Here is a 21,211-nt window from a genome sequence, read left to right on the forward strand (position 1 = left end):
CTGTTTCAGCCAAGAGCAGGGAGGAAAGGAGTGTGGTGAAAGGGCTGGCCCACATGGCACTTACTAGTTTTGTACTGGAAGGCCAAGACTGCCAGGGATGCCAACAGCCCCAGCACCAAAAGGCCAATCACCACCGAGAGGCGCTTCTCGACATGAGTTCTCTCAGCCCAGCAACTCCGGCCATTCCTGGAGCCTCGGAAATTCACCTGCAGGAGGAGAAGGAGGAGGAGGAGGAAGAGGAGGAAGAGGAGGAGGAGAAAGAATTAACCTCAGATTCCTTCCCACCAACAAAAGCATCCCCACCCAACCATCCCCACAGAGGACACGGTCAGCCTGGTGGGAACAATGCCAGGGAGACATCTGGGCTGCTCTCCCACCTTCAGGTAGGTCTGGTTCCCAGAGAATTAGCCCTAATCCGGCAAAGAAATCCCCACCCTTGATCGGCAGCTCAAATTTGCTGCTCAAACATCAGAGATGCCAGGGGCTGAGCCTGAGGAGGGGTCTGTGTGTTTTTAAAGTGTCACTTGATATGGAGTGGGAGGGGAGGGAGTGAGGAGAAAGACAACTTTCTCTAATTCTTTGATCACCACAACCAGGAAAGGGCAGGACACTGGACCTTTTAAGGCATCCAGTGAACATTCCAGAAGGACCTCCGCCACACCAACATGGAGGTGGAGGCCAGGAACTGTTTTCTTGGAATCTGGGGAGCCAGGGCGATGTCCCAGCCAGGGCGACAAAGAGTTACGTGACCCCTGGGCTTGTCATTTTTCAGAGTCACATCTTCGTAAGACTGTAGCTTGAGAACTGGAAGGGACCACAAAAGCTATCAAGGCCAACCTCCTCATTCTGCAGATGAAGAAACTGAGTCTGAGGAAGGCTATGTGACTCTACCAGGGTCACACAGGGAGCAGGGGAAGGATTTGAACCCATGACCTCCGACTCTAAATCTGGTGCTCCTTCCATCTTAAAGATGTGGAAGCTAAGGCCCAGAGAAGTTAAGTGATGATGTGCCCAAGGTCACATGGATAGCCAGTGTCAAGGGTGGGATTGAATTCCAAATCCAGCACTCTCTTCCAATATCCTGTGCAGCCTCTTACGATGTTTTCTCATCTGTGAGACAGGAATGATAATATGTGCACTCCTTACACAGAAAGGTTGTAAGGGAAGTATTAAGTTAGTGTGAACTATTACTCCCCACCCCTATCATCCCAGAAAGTGCCACTGCTCTTGATACCCTTAGAAAGAACACGTTCCCTCTCAGACTGTGCCAAGCTACTTTATGTAGTAAAAGTAAGCATAGAAAGGGGAAGTGACGCTCCCAGAGTCATTAAGGCCAGTGTGTGTCAGGGAAAGGACAAGAGCTCAGGTCTTTCTGGTTTGAAGACCAGCTCTCCCTCCACTATGTTGCCTCTTGTATGAATGGGACTTGTATGAATTCTGATTTATGTACACATTGCCTTCCCCATCAGAATGTAGCCAGTTCCTCGGGGATAGGACTGTTTTTTTTTTCTAATTAAATTTTTTTTTCCATTAGCAAAGATCTGACATCCCCCACTCCCATTCCTAACCTTCACCCTACCCTAACCCCCACTGAAAAAGAAAGAAAAACAAACCACCTGCTACAAATATGTATAGTCATGCAAAACAAATTTCTGTACTGGCCACATTCCCCCTCCCCCTCAAAAAAAAAGTTTGATTCCATGCTCCTAATCTTTAACCTCTCTGTAAGGAAGCAGGTGGGCTGCACATCTCATTCCTAGTCCTCTGGAATCATGGCTGCTTATGACAACGATCAGAGTTTTCTGAAAATGTCTATCTAAACAATATCACTGTCACTGTATAAATTCTCTGCTCACTTCACTTTGCATCAGTTCATGTAAGTTTTCCAAGGTTTCTCTAGAACCATCCCCTTCATTTGCACAATAGCATTTCAATCCATTCATATACCGAAACTTGTTCAGCCATTCCCTGACTGATGGCCAACCTATCAGTTTCCGATTCTCTGCCACTGAAAACACAGTTAGGAATGTTTTCATATATCCTTAGAGTTTGCTTTGCTTAGGGCTAATCCCTCCACTAATCTTTTGTTGTTGTTCAGTACTGTGTGACTCTTTGTGACCCCATTTAGGGTTTTCTTCACAGAGATACTTGGTGGTTTGCCATTTCCTTCTCCAGCTCATTTGACAGATGAGGAAACTGAGGAAAACAGGCTGAAGTGACTTGTCCAGGGTCACACAGCTAGTAAGTGTCTGAGGCCAGATTTGAACTCTCGAAGATGAGTCTTCCTGACTCCAGACCTGGCGCTCTTTCCACTGTGCCACTTAGCTTCCCCTCCCTTAATCTACCCTCTCTCAATTCCCCCTCCTCTCTTCTCTCCTATTTCCTTGCTGAGTGAAATATACTTCTGTATCCAATTCTGTGTGTGTGTGTGTGTGTGTGTGTGTGTGTGTGTGTTTTCTTCAGATGAGAGTTAGGTTCAAGTGTCAAAAACTCTCTTCACCCTCCTTCCTTGTTTGTAGAGATGTCTACTTGCATACTCCAATTATGTGATCTATTTTCCCCTAACCTTCCACCCCTTAACCCTGCCCCCACTGTATTTTTCTCCCGTCTAGAATATCCCCAATAAGCAGGCACTGAAATCATCAGTAAAGTGGAAGCCTCTAGGGCCCCAGGCAGCCCCTCCCACCCTGGGACAGCTGTTATCGATAAGCCAATTATTGTTATTGGGTACGTCAATCTGAGCTCCTCTTCATTGCAACTCCCTTTTCCCCCATTCCAGTCCTGTTCTTTGGAGCAAAATTAGATAACTCTAAGCCCTCATTCCCCAAGCCTGCCCTTCAAATACCTGAAGATGGCCCTCATGTTTCCCTCCATGTCTTCTTTTCTCTAGGCTAACCATCCCCAGTTCCTTCAGATGATCCTGGATTCACCCATCAGTGAGTCACTGATCGGGATTCTTGGGAGGAATCAGAGAGGGGAGAGGAGAGGAGGGGAGTGGGGGGAACAGCCTATTTTAATCAAATCCCCAAGAATTATCAGCCAGGCTGACTCTGAACTAAACAGGAAGGGCGTCACAATAAAGGGAAGTACACCAGGCAGCCGGCTGGAAGGCCGAGTCCCCAGCACAGGCATTTGTGGGCTCTGTCCCAGAGACACCCAGGCACCATGCAATCTAACCTGGCCTTGAACAGCCATCTGATGGAAGCATATCTGGTGACTTTGGATAATTCATTTAAGCTTGGGGGGGCAGTCCTCATTTTCCTCAACTGTGAAATGAGAAGGTCTGCCCCTCCAAAATTACCAAGTACATCGAGGGGAGAGCCCTAAGGCGGGGGAGGGGTGTATGGTGGGGGAGGTGGGAGGATAAGAAGCCTCATGTAGAAGGCAGCATTTGTAAAGCTACCATCTATTCCCTACTTGAACATCTCCAGTGATGGCAACCTCACTACAGATCAGCCGCCCAGTTCATTTCAGGGCTGTCTTTTCAGACAGTTGGGGGCCAGTCTGAGGATGAAGACCCAAGGAGCTCTGGCCTCTTCTATGACTCCAGCTGCTTCCCGTAAAGGCTGAGGCCTCTGGAATCAGAATTTCTCTGAAAGTCATAAGGCCACAGGGCCATACAGAAACATTTGTGTACACAGCACTATGGGGTCTGAGCAAGGCCATAAAAATGACTGACTGCTTAAGAGCCACCAGTTATGACCACAAGCCACATAAAACACTGCTGTTTGTCTTGGGAGCCCAGGCATGGTCCTGATTAGGTGTGGTTGTTCTGGAGGTCACCAGAGCATCCTGAACAGCTGCTCTCTAACAGGTCCGACTGCCTCCACTCTCCCCCTCCTCCGATCCATTTTCCACATGCGCCCAGCCTAATCTTTCTTGTGCATATATTCCAAGAGAGCAACTCCTGAGCTCAACCACCTTCAGTGGCTCCCTGCTACTACTGAGAAAAGTTCAACTTCCTCTATGGGGCATTGGAAGCACTCCAAGCCTTCTCTCCTGTTTCTCCCTTCCACATACTCTATGATCATGCCAAACTGGTCAGCTCCCTGTCCACTGAACATGCCCTGCATTTGCTAGCCTCCCCGCCTTTGCTCCTGCCATATCTGAAACACCCTCCTCCTCCCTCTTTATCTGGTGAATCAAAGGGATCCCTCATATGGAGTAGTGGAAAGACTGCTAGGGCCACAGTTAAAGGATGTGGATTGGAATCCTGTCTCTGCCCCTCAATATCAATATGACCTTGGGCTTCAGTTTCCTTGTCTATGAAATGAGAAGGTTGGACTAGATTCAAAACATCTGGGGTCTCTTCCAACTCAAAATTGACAATCTTTTTCCAGATCCCCCAATTCTCTAAGACAGCTGTTCCCTGGGACCTCATCTACAAACTTTTCTCGCACTTTTCAAATGCACTTATCCCGAATGTATATTATGATCACCTGCCCTTATATCTTAACTCCTCCTTTCAAACTCTACTAGAATAGAAACTCCTGAAAAACCAGGACCACGTCTCATTTAAACCTAGCAGTATTTGTCTCGCACAGACTTTTATCCACAATCAATAAATGTCTGCTGAATTCTCTAACCGGGGGTGCCAGCTGGTGCTACCTGGCCAAAGGCTAGACATAATCGGTGTCCCTGCCCCTCCCTGCCTCAGGTGAGAGACCTGCAGCCCAGCCTCCACTCAGCTCTCAGGCTGATCTTCCTAAAGCACGGCTGTGACTTATGGGTCCCTACCCCTCCCACCCCATTACCTCCAGGATAAAACACAGAATCTACTGTTTGATGTTTGACGCTTATCATAACCTGGCCCCAGCTTCCCCTTCCCATCTTTTTATACCACCTTCTGCCATCCAGTGACACGTCTCCTTGGGTAAGATAATGGATGCTCCCTTTCCCAGGCCTGGCGGTTTTCTCTGGCTGTCCCCATGCCTGGGATCCTTTCCCTCCTCATCTCTACCTTCTGGATTCCTTTAAGTCCCAAATAAAATCCCACTTTTCCCAATTCTCTTCCAATTTTATGTCCAATTTTCTCAGTCCATATCTTGTGTGTTGTCTCCCTCATCAGACTGTGAACTCCTTGAGAATAGGGACTGGTTTTTTTGCCTTTCTTTGTATTCCCGGTGTTTAGCATAGTGCCTGGTAAAGAGTAGGTACTTAATAAATGCTTGTTAGGTATAGAGTAGGTGCTTAATAAATGCTTATTATGTTATTAATAAATGCTTGCCTTGCCTTTCATCTTAGACAGCAGCTTGGGGGCACTGGGAAATTAAATGATTTGCCCAGGATCACACAAGGGCAGCTAGGTGGTGCCATAGTGCATATTGTGCTAGCCAAGAATTAGTAGTGCATAGTTAGCTTCCTGGAATACTCATCTTCCTGAATTCAAGTCCAGCCTCAGACACTTACTAGCTGTGTGACCCTGGGCAAGTCCCTCAACCCTGTTTGCCTCAGTTTCCTCATCTGCAAAATGAGCTAGAGAAGGAAATAGTAAATCACTCCAGTATTTTTGCCAAGAAAACCTCAAATGGGGTCATGAAAACTGGGACATGACTGAATCGAAGACGGGGACATGAATGAAATGACTGAACAAAGGATCACACAGCCAGCATCAGGTGTTAAGAGCTGGAACTTGAACCCAGATCTTCCTGTCTTCCTGTCCAGCCATTCCCTATTTGTTACACCACACTGCCTCTCCTTTTCCTCCTGCTTTTTCTTGGTAATGGCCATGAAGAACCTCACCCAATGTAGGGAAATGCACTAATTTCTCTTCAAATTGAAACTCAGATCTAAAAACCCCAAAAGAAGAATTGAGAGCACCTAAGTGAAGAAGCAGAACTAAGCAAAGACACTCGCTTGTTTCAAAACAAGCAAATTTCCAAGATGTCGAGCCCTTTGTTCCAGGGGCAATGGGTGCTTCGATTCAATTCAACAGACACTTATTAAGCACCTACTGTGTGCCAGGCACTGTGCTAAATGCTGGGTTCTTCCAGACTGAAACTCATCAGTGCATTCTACAGTTTGGGGTGAGAGGCGGCAAAAGTATTCTGAGCTGGAGCAGAAATACCTGGATTTGAATCCCTTTCTTTTGCTTATTGTCTACAGGACCATGAGGTTCTCTGAGACTCAATTTCCTCTTCTGTAAAAGGGAGGTGATAATATAGTCCTCACAGGGTCAAGGTAAGTCCAGGTAAAGAACTTTGCAAAGTTTAGACTAGCATTTAAATAGCAATGATTATTATTACTATTGGGACAGCTAGAGGGCACCCTAGTGCACAGAGAGCTGGGACTGGAGTCAGGAAGACTCATCTTCCTGAGTTCAAATCTGACCTCAGACACTTATCAGCTGTGTGACCCTGGGCAAGTCATTTAACCCTATTTGCCTCATTTTCCTCATCTGTAAAATGAGCTGGAGAAGGAAATGGCAAACCACTCCAGTGGTATTGAGCAGTGCCTTTAGGGAGGTCACTGATAGTAGCATCCTTCCGATCCCAACGATTTGCTCTTTGCTCACTCTCTGATTTTCTCCCTTCCCTTCCACTACTGCCTCAGAAGCATAGTGGAAAAAGTACTAGATCTAGCACATAGGCTAAATGCCTTGTAAGACCACCTCCCTTCTCTGGGCCTCAGTTTCTGCATCTGTAAAATGGGTCTACAATGATAGCTCTCTTAGCACCTCACAGGGGAAGGTGACACTTTATAAATCATCAAGCGACATGGAAAGGTAAGCAGTCTTCATTCTTCCCTCCAACCACGCCCACTTCTTAGCCTCGCTGTCAGTCACCTCCCTGCAGGTATGGAGGCCACCAGTTATCAGCGCCCAACCTCCCCTCTGCCCTCCAAGATTTTGTGAAGGAGCCAGTGCATTGCTACCAGTGTTGTGTGGTACAGCGGATCTAATTCTGTCCTTGGAGGACTGTATTCTAATCCCACCTCCGACACCACATGACCTTGAACTTTTTTTGCCTCTCTGAACATCAGTCTCTTTATCTGTAAAATGAGGAAAATAAAACTTGCAATTACATCCTCTCAGGGTTTGTTGAGAAGAAAGCATGGTGTACACTTTCAGGTGCTACATAAATTCAATTAAAATTCAACATTTAGTTGTTGTTATTTTAAATTAAAAGATATCCTTATTAAGTGCTTTCTGAGAGCAAGGCGATCTCAATTTTCTCCAACCTTGAGCGATCAGGGTCAATTACACGGTGCTACCACGAGGGGCGAATTACCTGGGAGCTAAGCTTCTCTGCCTAAGCTGAGCTGAGATAAATTTAAACCTGAACAGATGGCACACCCAGTGAAATTAAATTAGGAAAAGTCAGAATTCAATTAAAAATTCTGAGTTCCAGGAAAAAGAGTTGCTGAGGGGATTTGAAAATAGAATTTTTAACCTCTGCAACATCCCTCCATCTCCTGGCACATGCAGCTAAGAGACAGCTGGCTCCTGGGCTGGTCCCCTACGGTAAGTGAACATGGGGCTAAGAGGGAGATGTGTGCTCTTCCCCTGGGGATGGAGAAAGGAGGCTGCTGAAGCTGGCCGTGCTTGGTCACACCAAGGGAAAAACCGGGGCCCCCCCACCGCCTCCAAGTCCCCACTGCCTTAGTAGGGACCGACTTCAAGTGCACAAGTCTTTGTGAGGGGTGGGGGACATACAACAGCAAACAATGGAATTATGGCAAGCTGTCTGGCCTGGGAGTCCAGAGGCTCCATCTTGGCTCTTCCAATGGCTCGATGTGTGATCTGGGGCAGATCGCTTGACATCCATTAGAATGTAATCTCCTTGTGAGTAAGGGTTGTTTCATTCTTTGTATTGGTTTCCCCCAGTGCCTGGTGGAGTGCCTGGCACACAGGAGGTGCTGAAGAAACACTTGTTGATTGACTGGTCTTCCACCCTGTTCACCCCTTCGTAAATCGAGGGGGTTGGAGTAGATGGTCTCTGGGGTTCCTCAGCTCTGCTTTTGTTCCTTCTAAGGTCCCTTCTAGGTCTGACATCCTATGTTCAAAAGTCTCTGATAGGCTGATTCTAAGGTGATCCCTCCTAGCCCCATCTATGTTCTAAGGTCTATGTTCTAAGGTCCCTCCTACCTCTAACAGTCTATGTTCTAAGGTGTTGCCAAGCTCTTACATTCTATGTTCTAAGGTTCCTCCCAGCTCTGATATTCCATTCCAAGGTTTCTCCCAGTTCTGATATTCTCCAGCCCTAATAGTCTGTGTTCTAAGGTTCCTCCCAGCCTCAACAGTCTATGTTCTAAGGTCACTTCCAGATCTGACATTCCACGTTCTAAGGATCCTCCCAGCTCTGATATTCTATTCTAAGGTCTCTCCCAGTTCCTACATTCTCTGTTCTGAGGTCCCTTCCAGTCCTGATAGTCTATGTTCTAAGGTCTCACCAAGCTGTTACATTCTATGTTCTAAGCTTCCTCTTAGCTCTGATATTCTGTTCCAAGGTCTCTCCCAGTTCTGATATTCTGTGTTCTGAGGTCCCTTCCAGCCCTAATAGTCTATGGTCTAAGGTTCCTTCCAGGTTTGACACACTGTGCTCAAAGGCTCAGCCCTAACAGTCTGTTTTCTAAGATCCCTCTCAGCTCTAACAGTCTGTGTTCTAAGGTCCCTTCCAGCCCTAATGGTCTATGTTCTAAGGTCCGTCCCAGTTCTGATATTCTGTGTTCTAAGGTCCCTTCTAATTCTGACACTCCTTCCCGCTCTGATATTCTGTGTCCTAAGGCCCCTTCCAACTCCGCTGTTCAATATTGCAAGGTCACTTCTAGCCCCCAAGGACTCTGAGTCCAGCCTTGTGAGAAGGTTTTAGAAACAAGGGAGCCTTGATCACAGAACATGTGCTCTGTGGCTGTTCAGGAATCTAGTGGGGAGATCAGTGGCAGGTTGCCCAGATCTACTTTGGGGAAGGGTGAGCTAGTGCTCCATACCAGGGGGCAGAGACAGTGAATGAGAACTGCCCTTGACTCTCCCTTAGGGCAAGTCTCCTTTCCAGCCTGGCCCTGGGTGGGAACCTGTCCCCAAACCTTTGGTTTCCCAGGGTTTTCAGAGACCACTGGAACAATGTACTAATGAGAGGATAAATATTGAGTTACAGAAGTGGCTGCCTGACTAAGCTGGCCTTGGAGCGCAAACATGTTCTGCAGGCAGAGACATGTGGATGGAGCTGAGGAACTGGTAAGATACCCCAAGGGGGTAACCAAGGCAGGGGCTCCCTCTCCTTTCTGGAGCATGCACAGCTCAGCACTTTCCTCACTACGATCCAGGAGGCAGAGAAATCAAGAATGATCATCCTTGGAGATGAGGAGACCGAGCTCCAGGGAAGAGAAGGAACCTGCCTGGGCATCAAACAGCTCCGATGTGAATGCTGGGGTCAGACTCAGGAGCAGAGTACTCTATCATACTGAGGTCAACAGCCTGGCAAGAGACCTGGATTTGGAATCAGATGGCTTGGCTCTGAACTAATCTCTCCTGCTAAGTCATTGTACTTTTCCGTGAATCAGTTTCTTCATCTGTAAAGGGGGGATTCTAATTCCTATCTAGTTCCTATTCTAGTTAATTAATTTTTTAAAGAAAAACCACCACTCAATCCATCTTCCACTCTGCGGCCAAGGTGGTTTTTTTCTCAAGCATAGGTCTGGCCTCGTCACCTCCCTGCTCAATGAGCTCCAGTGACCTCTGGGATCAACTATAGAGTCTTCAGTTTTAACACTGAACGTTCCTCATAATCTAGTGCCTTCCCACCTTTCCAATCCCCTTTTAATTATGCCTTAGGCCTCTCTGCAAACTCTAATATCCAGCCCCACTGGCCTACTTGGAGGGTCTCACATGTAGTCCATTTCTCATCTCCAAGCCTTTGCACTGGCTTTTTCCCCTGCCTGGACTCCTCTGCCTCATCATCCTGGCTCTTCGGTTCCCTGAGACACCCAAGAAGGAAATCTTTTTTCAAGATTCAGTTCAAGTTCCATATTCTGTAGGAAGCCATTCCCAGGCTCCCCAGCTGATAACTCCTTGTCCCCCGAGATTACTTGCCATCAATTCTGTACATAGCTTCTGGGACCTTTGTCATGCTGATTGTCCCACTAGAATGTGACCTCCTTGAGGGCAGGGACCATGTTTTCGGCTTTCCTTTGTATCCCCAGTGCTGAGTACAGTGACTGACACATAATAAGTGATTAATAAGTGCTTGTTAACTTACTGACACTTATTTAGCACCCACAGATCGCAGAGCGCTGGACTAGTCACTAGGGGAGGTACAAGCTCCCTCATAGAACCTACAGTCTAAGAAAGTACTTTCTAATCGTAAAGTGTTATATATATATATGTGTGTGTGTGTGTGTGTGTGTGTGTGTGTGTGTGTGTATATGTGTGTGTATACACACATATACACACACAGAGTATACATATATATATATATATATATAGTTATGTATGTGGGTATGCATTTGTGTATATAGACACACATATATATGGTTATGTATTATATATTATATATATGTATATTTACATAAAGTTACATATATATACACACACACACACACACACAGAGATAATATGTGTGTATGCTATAAAGGGTATGGAGCCAGATGGAATATTGATTTTTCTCGGATACTGCAAAAGGATAGTCGAGGGAAGGGAGATTGAAATAGACATTTAAAAATCATGTTAGGGAATCAACCAGCTAGATACAACCTAGTCAAGAAATGTGCCCATGCTCCCCATAGTGACATGCTCTGTCCTTAGAAGGTAGATAGGATCTGGCTGGACAAGTTCTTAGATGGAAGGGGCTTTAGAGCACAAAATACTTGTGCAGGAAGGGATGTTGGAATACGGAAAGTTAGAGTGGGGAGGGGGCTCCGAATAGAAAATTTCAGAGCTTGGAGGGGACTTAGAACACAGAATGACAGAGAGAACACAATGTCAGAGCTGGGAGGGCCTTAGAACACTGAATGTCAGAGCTGGGAGGGCCTTAGAACACAGGATATCAGAGCTGGGAGGGCTCTTAGAATACAGAATGTCAGAGCTGGGAGGGCCCTTAGAGCATAGAATGTCAGAGCAGGGAGGGCCCTCAGAGCACAGAATGTCAGAGCTGGGAGGACCCTCAGAACACAGAATGTCAGAGCTGGGAGGGCCCTCAGAACACAGAATGTCAGAGCTGGGAGGGGCCTTAGAACACAGGATGTCAGAGCTGACAGGGTCCTGAGAACACAGAGAGTCAGAGCTGGGAGGGGCCTTAGAACACAGAATGGCAGAGCTGGGAGTGGCCTTAGAACACACCTCTGCATTCATCTCTGACCATTAGCGAAGGAATAAGAAAGGATTCTTTTTGGACACTGCATCCAAAGATTGGCAGAGAGAAAAATATGTTCTGGAACTAGTATCCTGAGTTTGAATCTAAGTTCTGCTATTAACTATTTACATGACCCTGGGAAGGTTCCTATCTCTCTGGGTCTTGGTTTTCTCATTGGAACAGAGGGTAATAAAGAATACATTCACACCATCAGGCAGCCGCAAATGGAGGTGGGCAGATAAGCCTGGCTCCCTGCCATAGACTAACTTTTAGAGGAAGCAGCTCCTGACCACTTACCTCAAAGTGTCTCCACCCTCAAAGTGTGAGGAAGTACCCCCCCCCAAGTTTCCATGATGCACACACCCACTTATAGTCAATAGTAGGAACTTATAATTCTGTAACACTTTCGGGTTTACCATGGACTCTCCCCACAACAACTGTGAGATGAACTGCACAAGCATGAATCCCCCATTTTACATATGAGGAAAGTTGAGGCTAAGAGGGGGTAGGGTGACTAGTCCAAGAAAATGCAACTAGAAAGTGGCAGAGTCAATATTCAAACCTTGATTTTAGACTCCAAAATGAGTCACAGAAAAAAAAAAACCCATCATGATAATAATATACCTCCCTCCCTTCTTTGCCAAGGTGGGGGACTATGGTTGCTGATAATGTCAGACTTGGTTGATAAGGTGGCTAGTTTTTGCTGAATTCATTTTTTTTTCTTTTTTTCCTCTCTTTTTTATTTATTTTTTTTGGAGGGGAAGCCAGGGCAATTGGGGTTAAGTGACTTGCCCAAGGCTACACAGCTAGTAAGTGGGTCAAGTGTCTGAGGCTGGATTTGAACTCAGGTCCTCCTGACTCCAGGGCTGGTGCTCTTCTCACTGTGCCATCTTTATTTGCTATAAGGGATGGCTCTCTGGGAGGAGGACAGGAGAGGGATCCATTTGAAAATGGAGGTGATGTAAAAAAAAATGGCTGTAAAATGTTTTAGAAAGAGAACTTGTGGTAGATAGAGACAGCATGACACAGTTAAGAGAGTGCTGGGTCCCGAGTCAAGAAGACCAAGGTTCAGATCCTGCCTTTGACTCTTAAAGGTAGCTGTGTGACGCTAACCAAATCACTTAATTTCTCTGTTCCTCATTTCCTCATTCAACTCCCAAAGACTTAACTGAGACACAGGCTAAAACCTATGATAGGATGGGATCACAAATCTCTCCTCATCCCTCCTTTCTCTGCCCATGAAAAATAAAGGATTTATGACAATAACCTGTTATATAGGAAAGAAAGTGGTATACAGTATGGGGGAGTTGGCCCCGATGAAACTGAGCTCCCTTCCTTCTTTAAATTAGGGAAAGGGCCTTGACGCTTGGAGTTGGTAGTCTGGGGTTCAGAGTCCCGGCTCTCCCACTTGTAAGTCATAGGGCTGAGAATGAGATGCTTCGGTTCTCTGAGACCTAGCTTTGTCATCTTAGAAATGGGATCATAACGCAACTCCCTACACCTTACAGGAGGAAGAGGTCTTTGGAAAACTTGGTTAAAGAGCTCAATCAGAGACTCTCCAATTGGAGGAGATCTTGAAAGCCTAGGCTGAGATGTAGCTGAAGAGGAAAACCCTTTCCTTCCTCATTCTCCCTGCTTCCCCATGTTCAACTGCTAACCTTTGAAGACCACCAGTGTGGGGAGCTCACTACCTGCAGAAGCAGTCCATTCTACTCCATGTTAGGACAACTTTTATCATTAAGAAGTATTTCCTGTTGCCTTTTGAAGATCACCAGCGCAGGGAGCTCACTACCTTCCCAAGCAGTCTATCCATTTGGACACTGGCATTTGGACAGGTCCTGCTATTAGGAGGTATTTCCTTATATGGACCCAAACTCTTCCCTCCCTCCAACTTCCACCCAGTTCTTCCCTCTGGGGTAAAGCGAACCAATTCTAATCTCTTCTATGTTAGCAGAAGGCAGAGATCACATAAACATGAAGCAGCGCTCTGAGGGCACTCGTGACAAATGGCCTGCTTTGCGTATTAAGTAAATTCTCCTAGCAGTTTTTTTCCCCATTCTCTGTTTTTTAATAAACCTTAGATAAAACGAGAGGTGTCCCAAAGAGCCTTTGAAATAACAACTGATGCTGGAAAAGCATTAGATGGGATGCCCAAGAGACCCAGGCTGGAGTTCCAACCCTGACACTGAACGTTACGTAGCTTCCACCCTCTAGACTTGTTTTCCCAAGATAAAACGGATCATGAGGCAGCCCGGAGTAAAAATAATAAGCTGGCATTTATAGACTGCTTTCAGGTTTGACCCTCACAACAGCAAGGAGAGGTGAGCGCTGCTAGTATCTCCATTTTGCAGATGAGGAAACTGAGGAGAAGAGAGGTTAAGTGACTTGTCTAGGGTCACTTGTCTAGTAAGCAGCTGAGCCAAATTCAGTTCCTGGCTCCAATGCGTTATCCGCTGCAACACCTAGCTATCTCTGTGGTGGGGAGAACTAGTCTTGGAGTCAAAAAGATCTGGGTTCTAGTCTAGCCATAGACCCACGCTGGCTGGGGGTCCCTGGGCAAATCACTTAATTTCTCAGTGCTCTGGGCAATCATCTGGGCCAATAAGCTATAGGAAGAGAAAGAGAAAGAGAAAGTACTGACCTGCTTTGGGAGAGGAAGTTCCTCACCAGGATTTCACTACGCTGATAAAACATAGGTCTAGTCAAAAAAAGAAATGTACTGTAGGTGGAAGGAAGGCCCAGAAACTGTGAATGGGGTCTGATCTCCCCTCCCATTCTCCCATCCTTGCCCTGCTTCCTTCAAAGAAAGGTCTTCTAGCCAAGGGCAGTTGTAGAAGGAATTGTTCAGGTGTGGCTTTGATCAGATGACTTCTCATGTTCCTTCTAAGAGGTGGGATGATAATTAATAATAATAACTAGCATTTACATAGCATTCTAGGTCTGCAAAGCGCTTTACGAATATCTCAACAACCACGGGAGGCAGGGGCTATTATTATCCCCATTTCATGGAAGGAAAAACTGAGGCTGTTAGAAGTTAAGTGATTCGCCCAGGGTGACAAAGCTAGTAAGGGTCTGAGGCTGGATTTGAACTCATGTCTTTATTGACTGTGCTGACCAGTCCAATTTGTTCACGATGTGTCCATTTTACAGATGAGAAGCCTGTGCCAAGCCACAATATTGGGCTATGCATCTTACAAAGTTGGCACGAGGAAAGTGCCCTGTAAACCTTGAAGTGCCCTAGAAAACTGAGTTATTACTTAAATGGAGATCACTGCTGTTCTTCCCTGGCTTACAGGACAACAAGAAAACCTTAGATTTCTATCAGCCTTGGGGCTTAGTAAGCACATTATCACCTCACTTGTTGACCTTCACAACAATCCCATGAGGTAGGTGATCAAAATATTTTCCTTTGAGTCTGGACCAGTGATTACACTGGTACTGAAAAATCCTAGTGTGAAAATTCCCTCCACCAATACAGATGGGCAACCCCTTGGTAATTTATAATTTTAGAGAGGTTTCTGGTACACTGAGAGGTTAAATGTCTTGGCCAGGGACGGCATCAGGAGCAGAATTTGAATCCAGGATTCCTGTCTTCTGGGCTGGGCTTCTCTCCACCATGCCACACTGCTCCTTCTCTTTTATAGAGGAGGTAACGGAACCTCTGTGACTTGATTTGGGTCACATCGTCTTAGTGGCTAGCAGAGACGGAGTCTGAACCTCAGGCTTCTGGATGCAGTTCCATTTTTCATTACATCACGCCAGCATGCCTCTGCTCCTCTGGGCTGTGACATAGATATGCCTGGCAATTGACAGACAGACCTAGTGGATCTCAAGTAATATGGGTCTACTATAACTTCGGGCAGTTAGGAGGCACCATAGTGCATAGGCCTGGAGTCAGGAAGACCTGAGTTCAAATCCGGCCTCAGACATTTACTAGCTGCATGACCCTGGCCAAGTTGCTTCACCCTGTTTGGCTCAGTTTCCTCATTTGTAAAATGAGCTGGAGAAGGAAATGATAAACCACTCCAATATCTTTGCCAAGCAAACCCCAAATGGGGTCACGGAGAGCTGGACACAACTGAAATGAGTCCACAACAATCAGTGTTTCCCCACTTCCATTTGTGGAAGGAGTATCAAGTGGGATGCTTTTCTACCCAAACTTTTAAAGTTATGTAAGCAAGCTTCCACCTGGAGGGCTCCAGTTTGGAACCCTGATTATACATCGGGTCCTCTGCCAGAAAGCTAGACTTTGAGACTAGATCTCCTTAGTCAACTAACTGTCCCGACGGAGAGAGAGACTCCTTGCTTGGCTCATTATTTCTGGTGTTGGGGGTGCGTCTCTGGGGAGGTTAGGTTCAAAGCAATGGGGGAGTGGGTGGAAAAAACTTTCCTACCATCTTTAGCAGCCTATAAGGGTCTATATCATAGTCCTTCCGTAGGATCGTATCAATTCTCCCAGAAGAATGGAAACTCCATGAGGGCAGGGACTACTCACACTTTGGGTCTTTACATCCTCAAGCCTAGCATAGTGCCAGCACATGGTAGGCACTTAATTTAAGCTTATTGGTAGATTGCTTGTGGATTGGTCAGAGGGAGAGCACGATTTCCAGAGGATGGAGCTGAGGTCCAAACAAGTTTGGTGACTTGTCCAAGGTCATGAAGGCACAAAATCCAAAGCCAGGATTACAACCTAGGCCCTCTGACTCCAAATTCAACACCTGTCCCACTACAACACATTCATTCTCTTTGAGTTCCTTAATTCTAGAAGGCAACTTCGCTTCCCACTTTACCAGTATGGTGAGCTGTTCAGAATATCCGACATTTCCTACAGGCCTTTAGGGATCTGTGTAGGGTGGTGGAAAGGACCCTTGACTCGGAGTCAGGAGAGCTCGGTTAAAGCCTGACTTCTAACACTTTATCCCATTGTGAGTATCTCCCTCTCTGGGCCTCACCTTCAGAATGAGGAGGTCGGAGAAACAATACGCATAATGACTATAATGTAAATGGAAAGGGCAGCAACAATAAAACCAGAATACTACAAAAATATAATGACCACACTTTGGCCTGAAAAAGAGCTGGGGAAAATGAACCCCCATCCTCTCACTGCAGAGCAGGGGCCTATGGGTATGATACCTTGAATACATCAGCCAGCTCAGTGGATGTGTGCATTAATTTTGCTGGACTGTTTTTTCCCTCTTTTCTTTTCATTCGTTATTATATCCACACAAAGGATTGATTGACTAGGAAAGAGAACAAGGATTTTTTTTTTGGAAATAAAGGTAATGTAAGTAAATAAGAGATTAATTAAAATATTTCAAAATTAAAGGGCCAGGAGTGACATCTGAGGCCCAGCTCATATTTTAGTTTACAAAATAATTTCCTCACAACTGTCCTGGAGAGTAGTAATTCAAGTATCCTTACCCTCATTTTATAGATATAGAAACTGAAGCTCAAAGAGAGGACCTAAGGATACATAGTGTCCCCCTCAAAGGTCAGGACACATCTCAAATATTGATTCTTCCCTACTTCAACTCACCCTGGCTCTGGATCCTGACAAGTCATTTTAGCTTTCAGACTTTAGCTTCCTACTCTGTAAAATGGGAAGATTGGCCTAGAAGATCCCTGAGATTTCTTTCAGCTCTAAATCTTGGATTCTGGGATCAGTAGGGTCAGGGCTGAGGAAGGCTGGGACAGCCCAGGTCAAGGACAATTCCATCAAAGCACCTGGACCAAAAAAGTAGGAACAAAATTCATCTCTCAGCTACAAGGTCTGGCACTGGTACAGTCTGTAGACAGGAAGGGCTGTGGGTCCATAGCCTAGTCACTTAGATTTTCTGAGCCTTGGTCTTCCCATCAGCATAACAGCTCCCTATATCGCCTACATCACAGGGTTGTCGGGAGACTCACATATGTTTTGCAAACCTTAAAGCACAATATAAACGTGAGCTGGTGATCATGTCACTAGCTCCCCTCAAAAAACTCCAGGAGCTCCCTATTACCTCCTCTGTTCGTTGTCCAAAGGCCTTCATGCCCTGCCCTCCCCGCTCCCACCTGTTTTGCCTTGGGAAGCCGTTTCCCCATACTACCTCATCTGTAAAAGGAAGGGGCTGGACCAGCTGAACTCAAAGGTCCCTTCCAGATCTCACATTCAGTGTAAAGTGTGCTCCACTTTACAGATGAGAAAAATGAGGCTCGGAGACGTTAAATGACCTGCCCACAGGTTCCTAGAGGTCAGGAGTCGTTTTTGTATCTCGTCTCCATCAGGGTATCCCCAACACTTACAGCAAGAACTTAATGAATGTCAAAGAAAGATCGGCTCACCAGGGTCCAAGTCCCTTGCTCTGCTTCCCACAGGCTTTATACAGAAAGGGCTTTCCCCATTGGATGCAGGAAATACAGGCCCCAGGGACCAGTTTTTCAGGATGGAATGAATGAGGGGAAGTGGCTGGGCCTTCTCCACTGTGATGACTAGGTTGAAGGACCCTTGACAGGAAGTCAGGAGGCCTGGGCTCTGAGTCCTGCTGCTTGTTTGCTAGGGCATTGTCATCAGGTTATGCCCCCTCATTGGGCCGCACTGTCCTTCTGTTTAAAATGAGAGGGTCAATCCCTAGGGCTTGCTCTAGCTCTAACAGTCTATGATTTTACAACATCTTGAGACAAAACTGTCCCCCCAAAGTCAGTCCTGTGGGATGTCAGAGATGTTTTGTCAAAAGCCAGCTCCAGATGTAGCTGGTCAGAAACAGCAAGAAGAAAAATTATTCTATTTCTAAGGGACATTTTTGCCCTGAGGAAGAATTCTGCCCTAAGAGCCAAGGGACAGAAACTTCCTGCAGGCTGTACTAGTTGGCACACAGCTTCATTTTTGGAGGGATCCAGGTTGGCAGTGATCTGACTGATGGGGGGAAGGGTGGCTCCAGGAAGCGGTGGCCTCTGTCTCTCAAGACACCAAGGCTGGTCCCTGAATCCTTGGGGAAAGAGGGCATAAGTGGGGAGCACAGAAAGCAGGGAGAGACCAGGCATGGCACAAAGCCTCAGAAAAAGAAGTGCGGAGGTCAGTGGGCCCACCTTACCCTAGACACAAAGGCTGGTCCCCGAACCTCTCCGGAAAGGATGGACTAGTAGTAAGCAAAGGAAGTAGTAGTGGGGGATGGGAAGATATAAAAGGGGAAGAGAGAGAGATCATGGCACAGGTCTCTAAAAAACAACAAGTATTTATTAAGCATGTCCTGTGTGCCAGGTACTGTGCTAGGTATTTGGGGTGGCCCCTCGCTCTATTCCACCCTAAACACCAAGGCTGGTTCTGCGCCCACTAGTGGAGCAGACAGAATACGGCTAAGTGGGAAGTATGTAAAATAAGGAGGGGGTGGGATAAGGGAGACCCACAATGGCAGAGGACCCTCAGGAGATAGGGTGAGGAGGTTTCTGTGTCAACTCATCCCAGATCCCTGAATCCTCTGAGATAAGGAAGAGAGAGAGAGGGAGGTAGCTGGCCCCATCCCACTCACCCAGGACACAGTCTAGTCCCTGAGACATTTCTAAAACAGACAGGGGAGAGGTGGGGGAGTTCAAAGGCAAAAGGAAATAAGCAGAGAGGCTGGGGCCCATCCTAGGAGAGAGGGCAGGAGGTCACTGGCTACACTAGTCTGGTCCCTAGGGTCTTCTTCAGGGCATATGGAATAGGGAGAAGAGATGGAGGAAACTGAAGTAAAATAAACTCTGGTGTATTTATGGGTAGTGGTGGAGGAAGTGTTTAGGCTCTTTCCCCTCATTGGCTACTCCTGGGAATGAGGGAGTCTGCATAAGGGGAGGGGTGGGGTGGTTCAGTAGTCAGCTCTGGGTAGGTTGATCTGTGCCTCGGATGGGGGAATGGGGTGCAGCGTTTAATCCTCATGGTCTGTGTTTTTATGTCTAGGTGGCTTCGTACTCCTGTGAGACACTGGACAAGTCACAACTTCTCTGGGCCTCAGTTTCCCCAACTGTCAAATGAGAGGGCTGGCCTCCAAGGTTCTTCCAGCTCTAAACTTATGCTCCTATGATCCGCTGATCAGTCCTTGGGGTAGGGGAGAGGGGAGGGGGCAAAGGGACTGTTGCTGCTGCCTACCTGAATGCCATTGGGGTACACCTCGCCTTCCCCGAGGGAGTCCACCAGGTCTTCCTCATCCAGCGTGGCCCGCTTGTAGGACGACATCTGAAACAACAAATGAAGAAGCGAATCCCTGAGCACTTCCATGGCTTCTCGGAAAAGGTGGGGGTAGGGGCCCAAAGCCCAAACTCGCGTGGCCCGGCCCAGCCCCAGCCCCTGGCTGGCTCCTGAGTGTCCCGGCGGCGGCGCGGGGCTCACTCACCCCCAGCACAGAGAGCGCAGCAGCGAGCGCAGCGGCCAGCGGGCTGGCAACGGGGCAGGGGCTCCGCATGTCGCTGCCCGGGCTCAGGTCGCCCGCCCTGCTGCGGCCGGGAAGGGCAGGGCAGGGCAGGACAGCCAGAGAGGGCCCGGGGTGGGGGTGGGGCAGGGGCAGGAAGGGGGCGGTGCCGCGCTGCCCACCCCCACCCCCCGCTGAGATCCCGCCCCAGCCCGGAGAAAGCCCAGCGAGGCCGGCCTGGCACGCCTGGCTCTGCCCCCTCCGCTCCCTTGTCTTTGCCCATCCAGAGGCCTGGACAGGGCCCCAGCGTGGCTGGCCCCCGGGACCGGACAGGACCGGGCAGGTCGGCAGTAGGTAAGCCTGAGCCAACCTTTGGGGCTACCTTTCTCCCAGGTGCCCAGAATCTACAGCTTTCTCTCTCTCCGGCGCAGAGGAGCCCGGGGGTGGGTTCCTGGATTAGCGAACTGTCCCAGAAAACTCAAGAAGTAGGTGCCTCCCTCCCTTTCTCCTTTCTTCTCTGTCTCTCCCTCTTTCCTCTTCTCTTTCCCTCTCTTTTTCCATCACTTTCTCCCTCTTTCTCCCCTCTCTTCCTCCTTTCTTATCTGTCCCTTCCTCTTTCCCCTTCTCTCCCTCTCTCTTTCCCCCTCTCTTCTTTTCATCACTTTTCCCCTCCCTTTCTTCCCTCTCTTCCTCCCTTCCTTTCCCCCTCTTCCTCCTTTCTTCTGTCTCTTCCTTCCTCTTCCCCTCTCTTCTTTACAGCACTTTCTTCCTCCATTTCTACCCTCTCTTCCTTTCCCCCTCTTCCTCCTTTCTTTCCCCTTCTCCCTCCCTTCCTCCTCATCCTCCCCTTTTCCCTTCTCTTCCTTCCTTCCTTTCCCTCTCTTCCTCTTTTCTTCTGTTTCTTCCCCCCTCTCACTGCCACCTCTCTTTCTCCCTTCCTTTCCTCCTTTCTTTCCCTCATTCTTTCTCCCCTGTCTTTCTCTCTCTCTTTCTCCCTTCTCTTCCTCCCCTCTGCTTCCCAATGGAGGTAGGAGAGCCATCACAGTGCCATCCCAATGGCACCCACACTTTTCTCTCCTCTTTCCAATCCATCTTCCACATGACAGCCCAAAGCATCTTCCTAAAGCACAACTCTGACCACAGCATCAATCAAGAAGCATTTAAGTGCCTACTGTGTGCTAGGTAAGCACTGTGGGATTCAAAGACCAAAGTCAAACAATCACTGCCTTCAAGGAACTTACTGATCACTTGCTTTCCACCCCCCTCCCCAAACCCCCACATTTTCAATAGTACCCTAATGCTTCTAAGGAAAATACAAGCAACCTGGAATTGAAGATTCTTCATTTTCTTGGACCCCTAGTTTTCCAAAAAGCCTCTCAAAGGTCCCTTCCAGCTCTAAATCTATTATCCTGTGAGCCTCCATAATCTGGCTCCAGCCTACCTCTTTGCAGCACTATTTCTCTATATTCCCTTTCAAGAACTCTGTTTCAGGTCAAACGGGACTCGCCCTCCCCACCCCCACACTCGGTCAGCATCTCCCGCCTCCCCTCATCTATGCCCTTC

At 47.5% G+C, this 21,211-nt stretch overlaps 1 protein-coding gene across 2 annotated transcripts in view; it reads right to left on the bottom strand.

Moving 5' to 3' along the window:
* Nucleotides 1-21,211, bottom strand: part of ECE1 (endothelin converting enzyme 1) — a 187,313-nt gene that overhangs the window by 77,081 nt on the left and 89,021 nt on the right. The window contains exons 1-3 of one of the 2 annotated variants that reach the window (XM_036742975.1): nt 19,634-19,754; nt 19,390-19,476; nt 65-206 (exon numbers count right to left, since the gene is read on the bottom strand). In XM_036742975.1, coding sequence (XP_036598870.1) covers nt 65-206; nt 19,390-19,476; nt 19,634-19,702 — 298 coding nt within the window. In that variant the 5' untranslated portion in view covers nt 19,703-19,754. Of the gene's footprint in view, nt 1-64; nt 207-19,389; nt 19,477-19,633; nt 19,755-21,211 lie in introns of those variants that run through there. The other variant, XM_036742976.1, reaches the window with a different exon arrangement.

Source organism: Trichosurus vulpecula, chromosome 2 (genome assembly GCF_011100635.1).
Source record: "Trichosurus vulpecula isolate mTriVul1 chromosome 2, mTriVul1.pri, whole genome shotgun sequence".
Lineage (NCBI taxonomy): Eukaryota > Metazoa > Chordata > Mammalia > Diprotodontia > Phalangeridae > Trichosurus > Trichosurus vulpecula.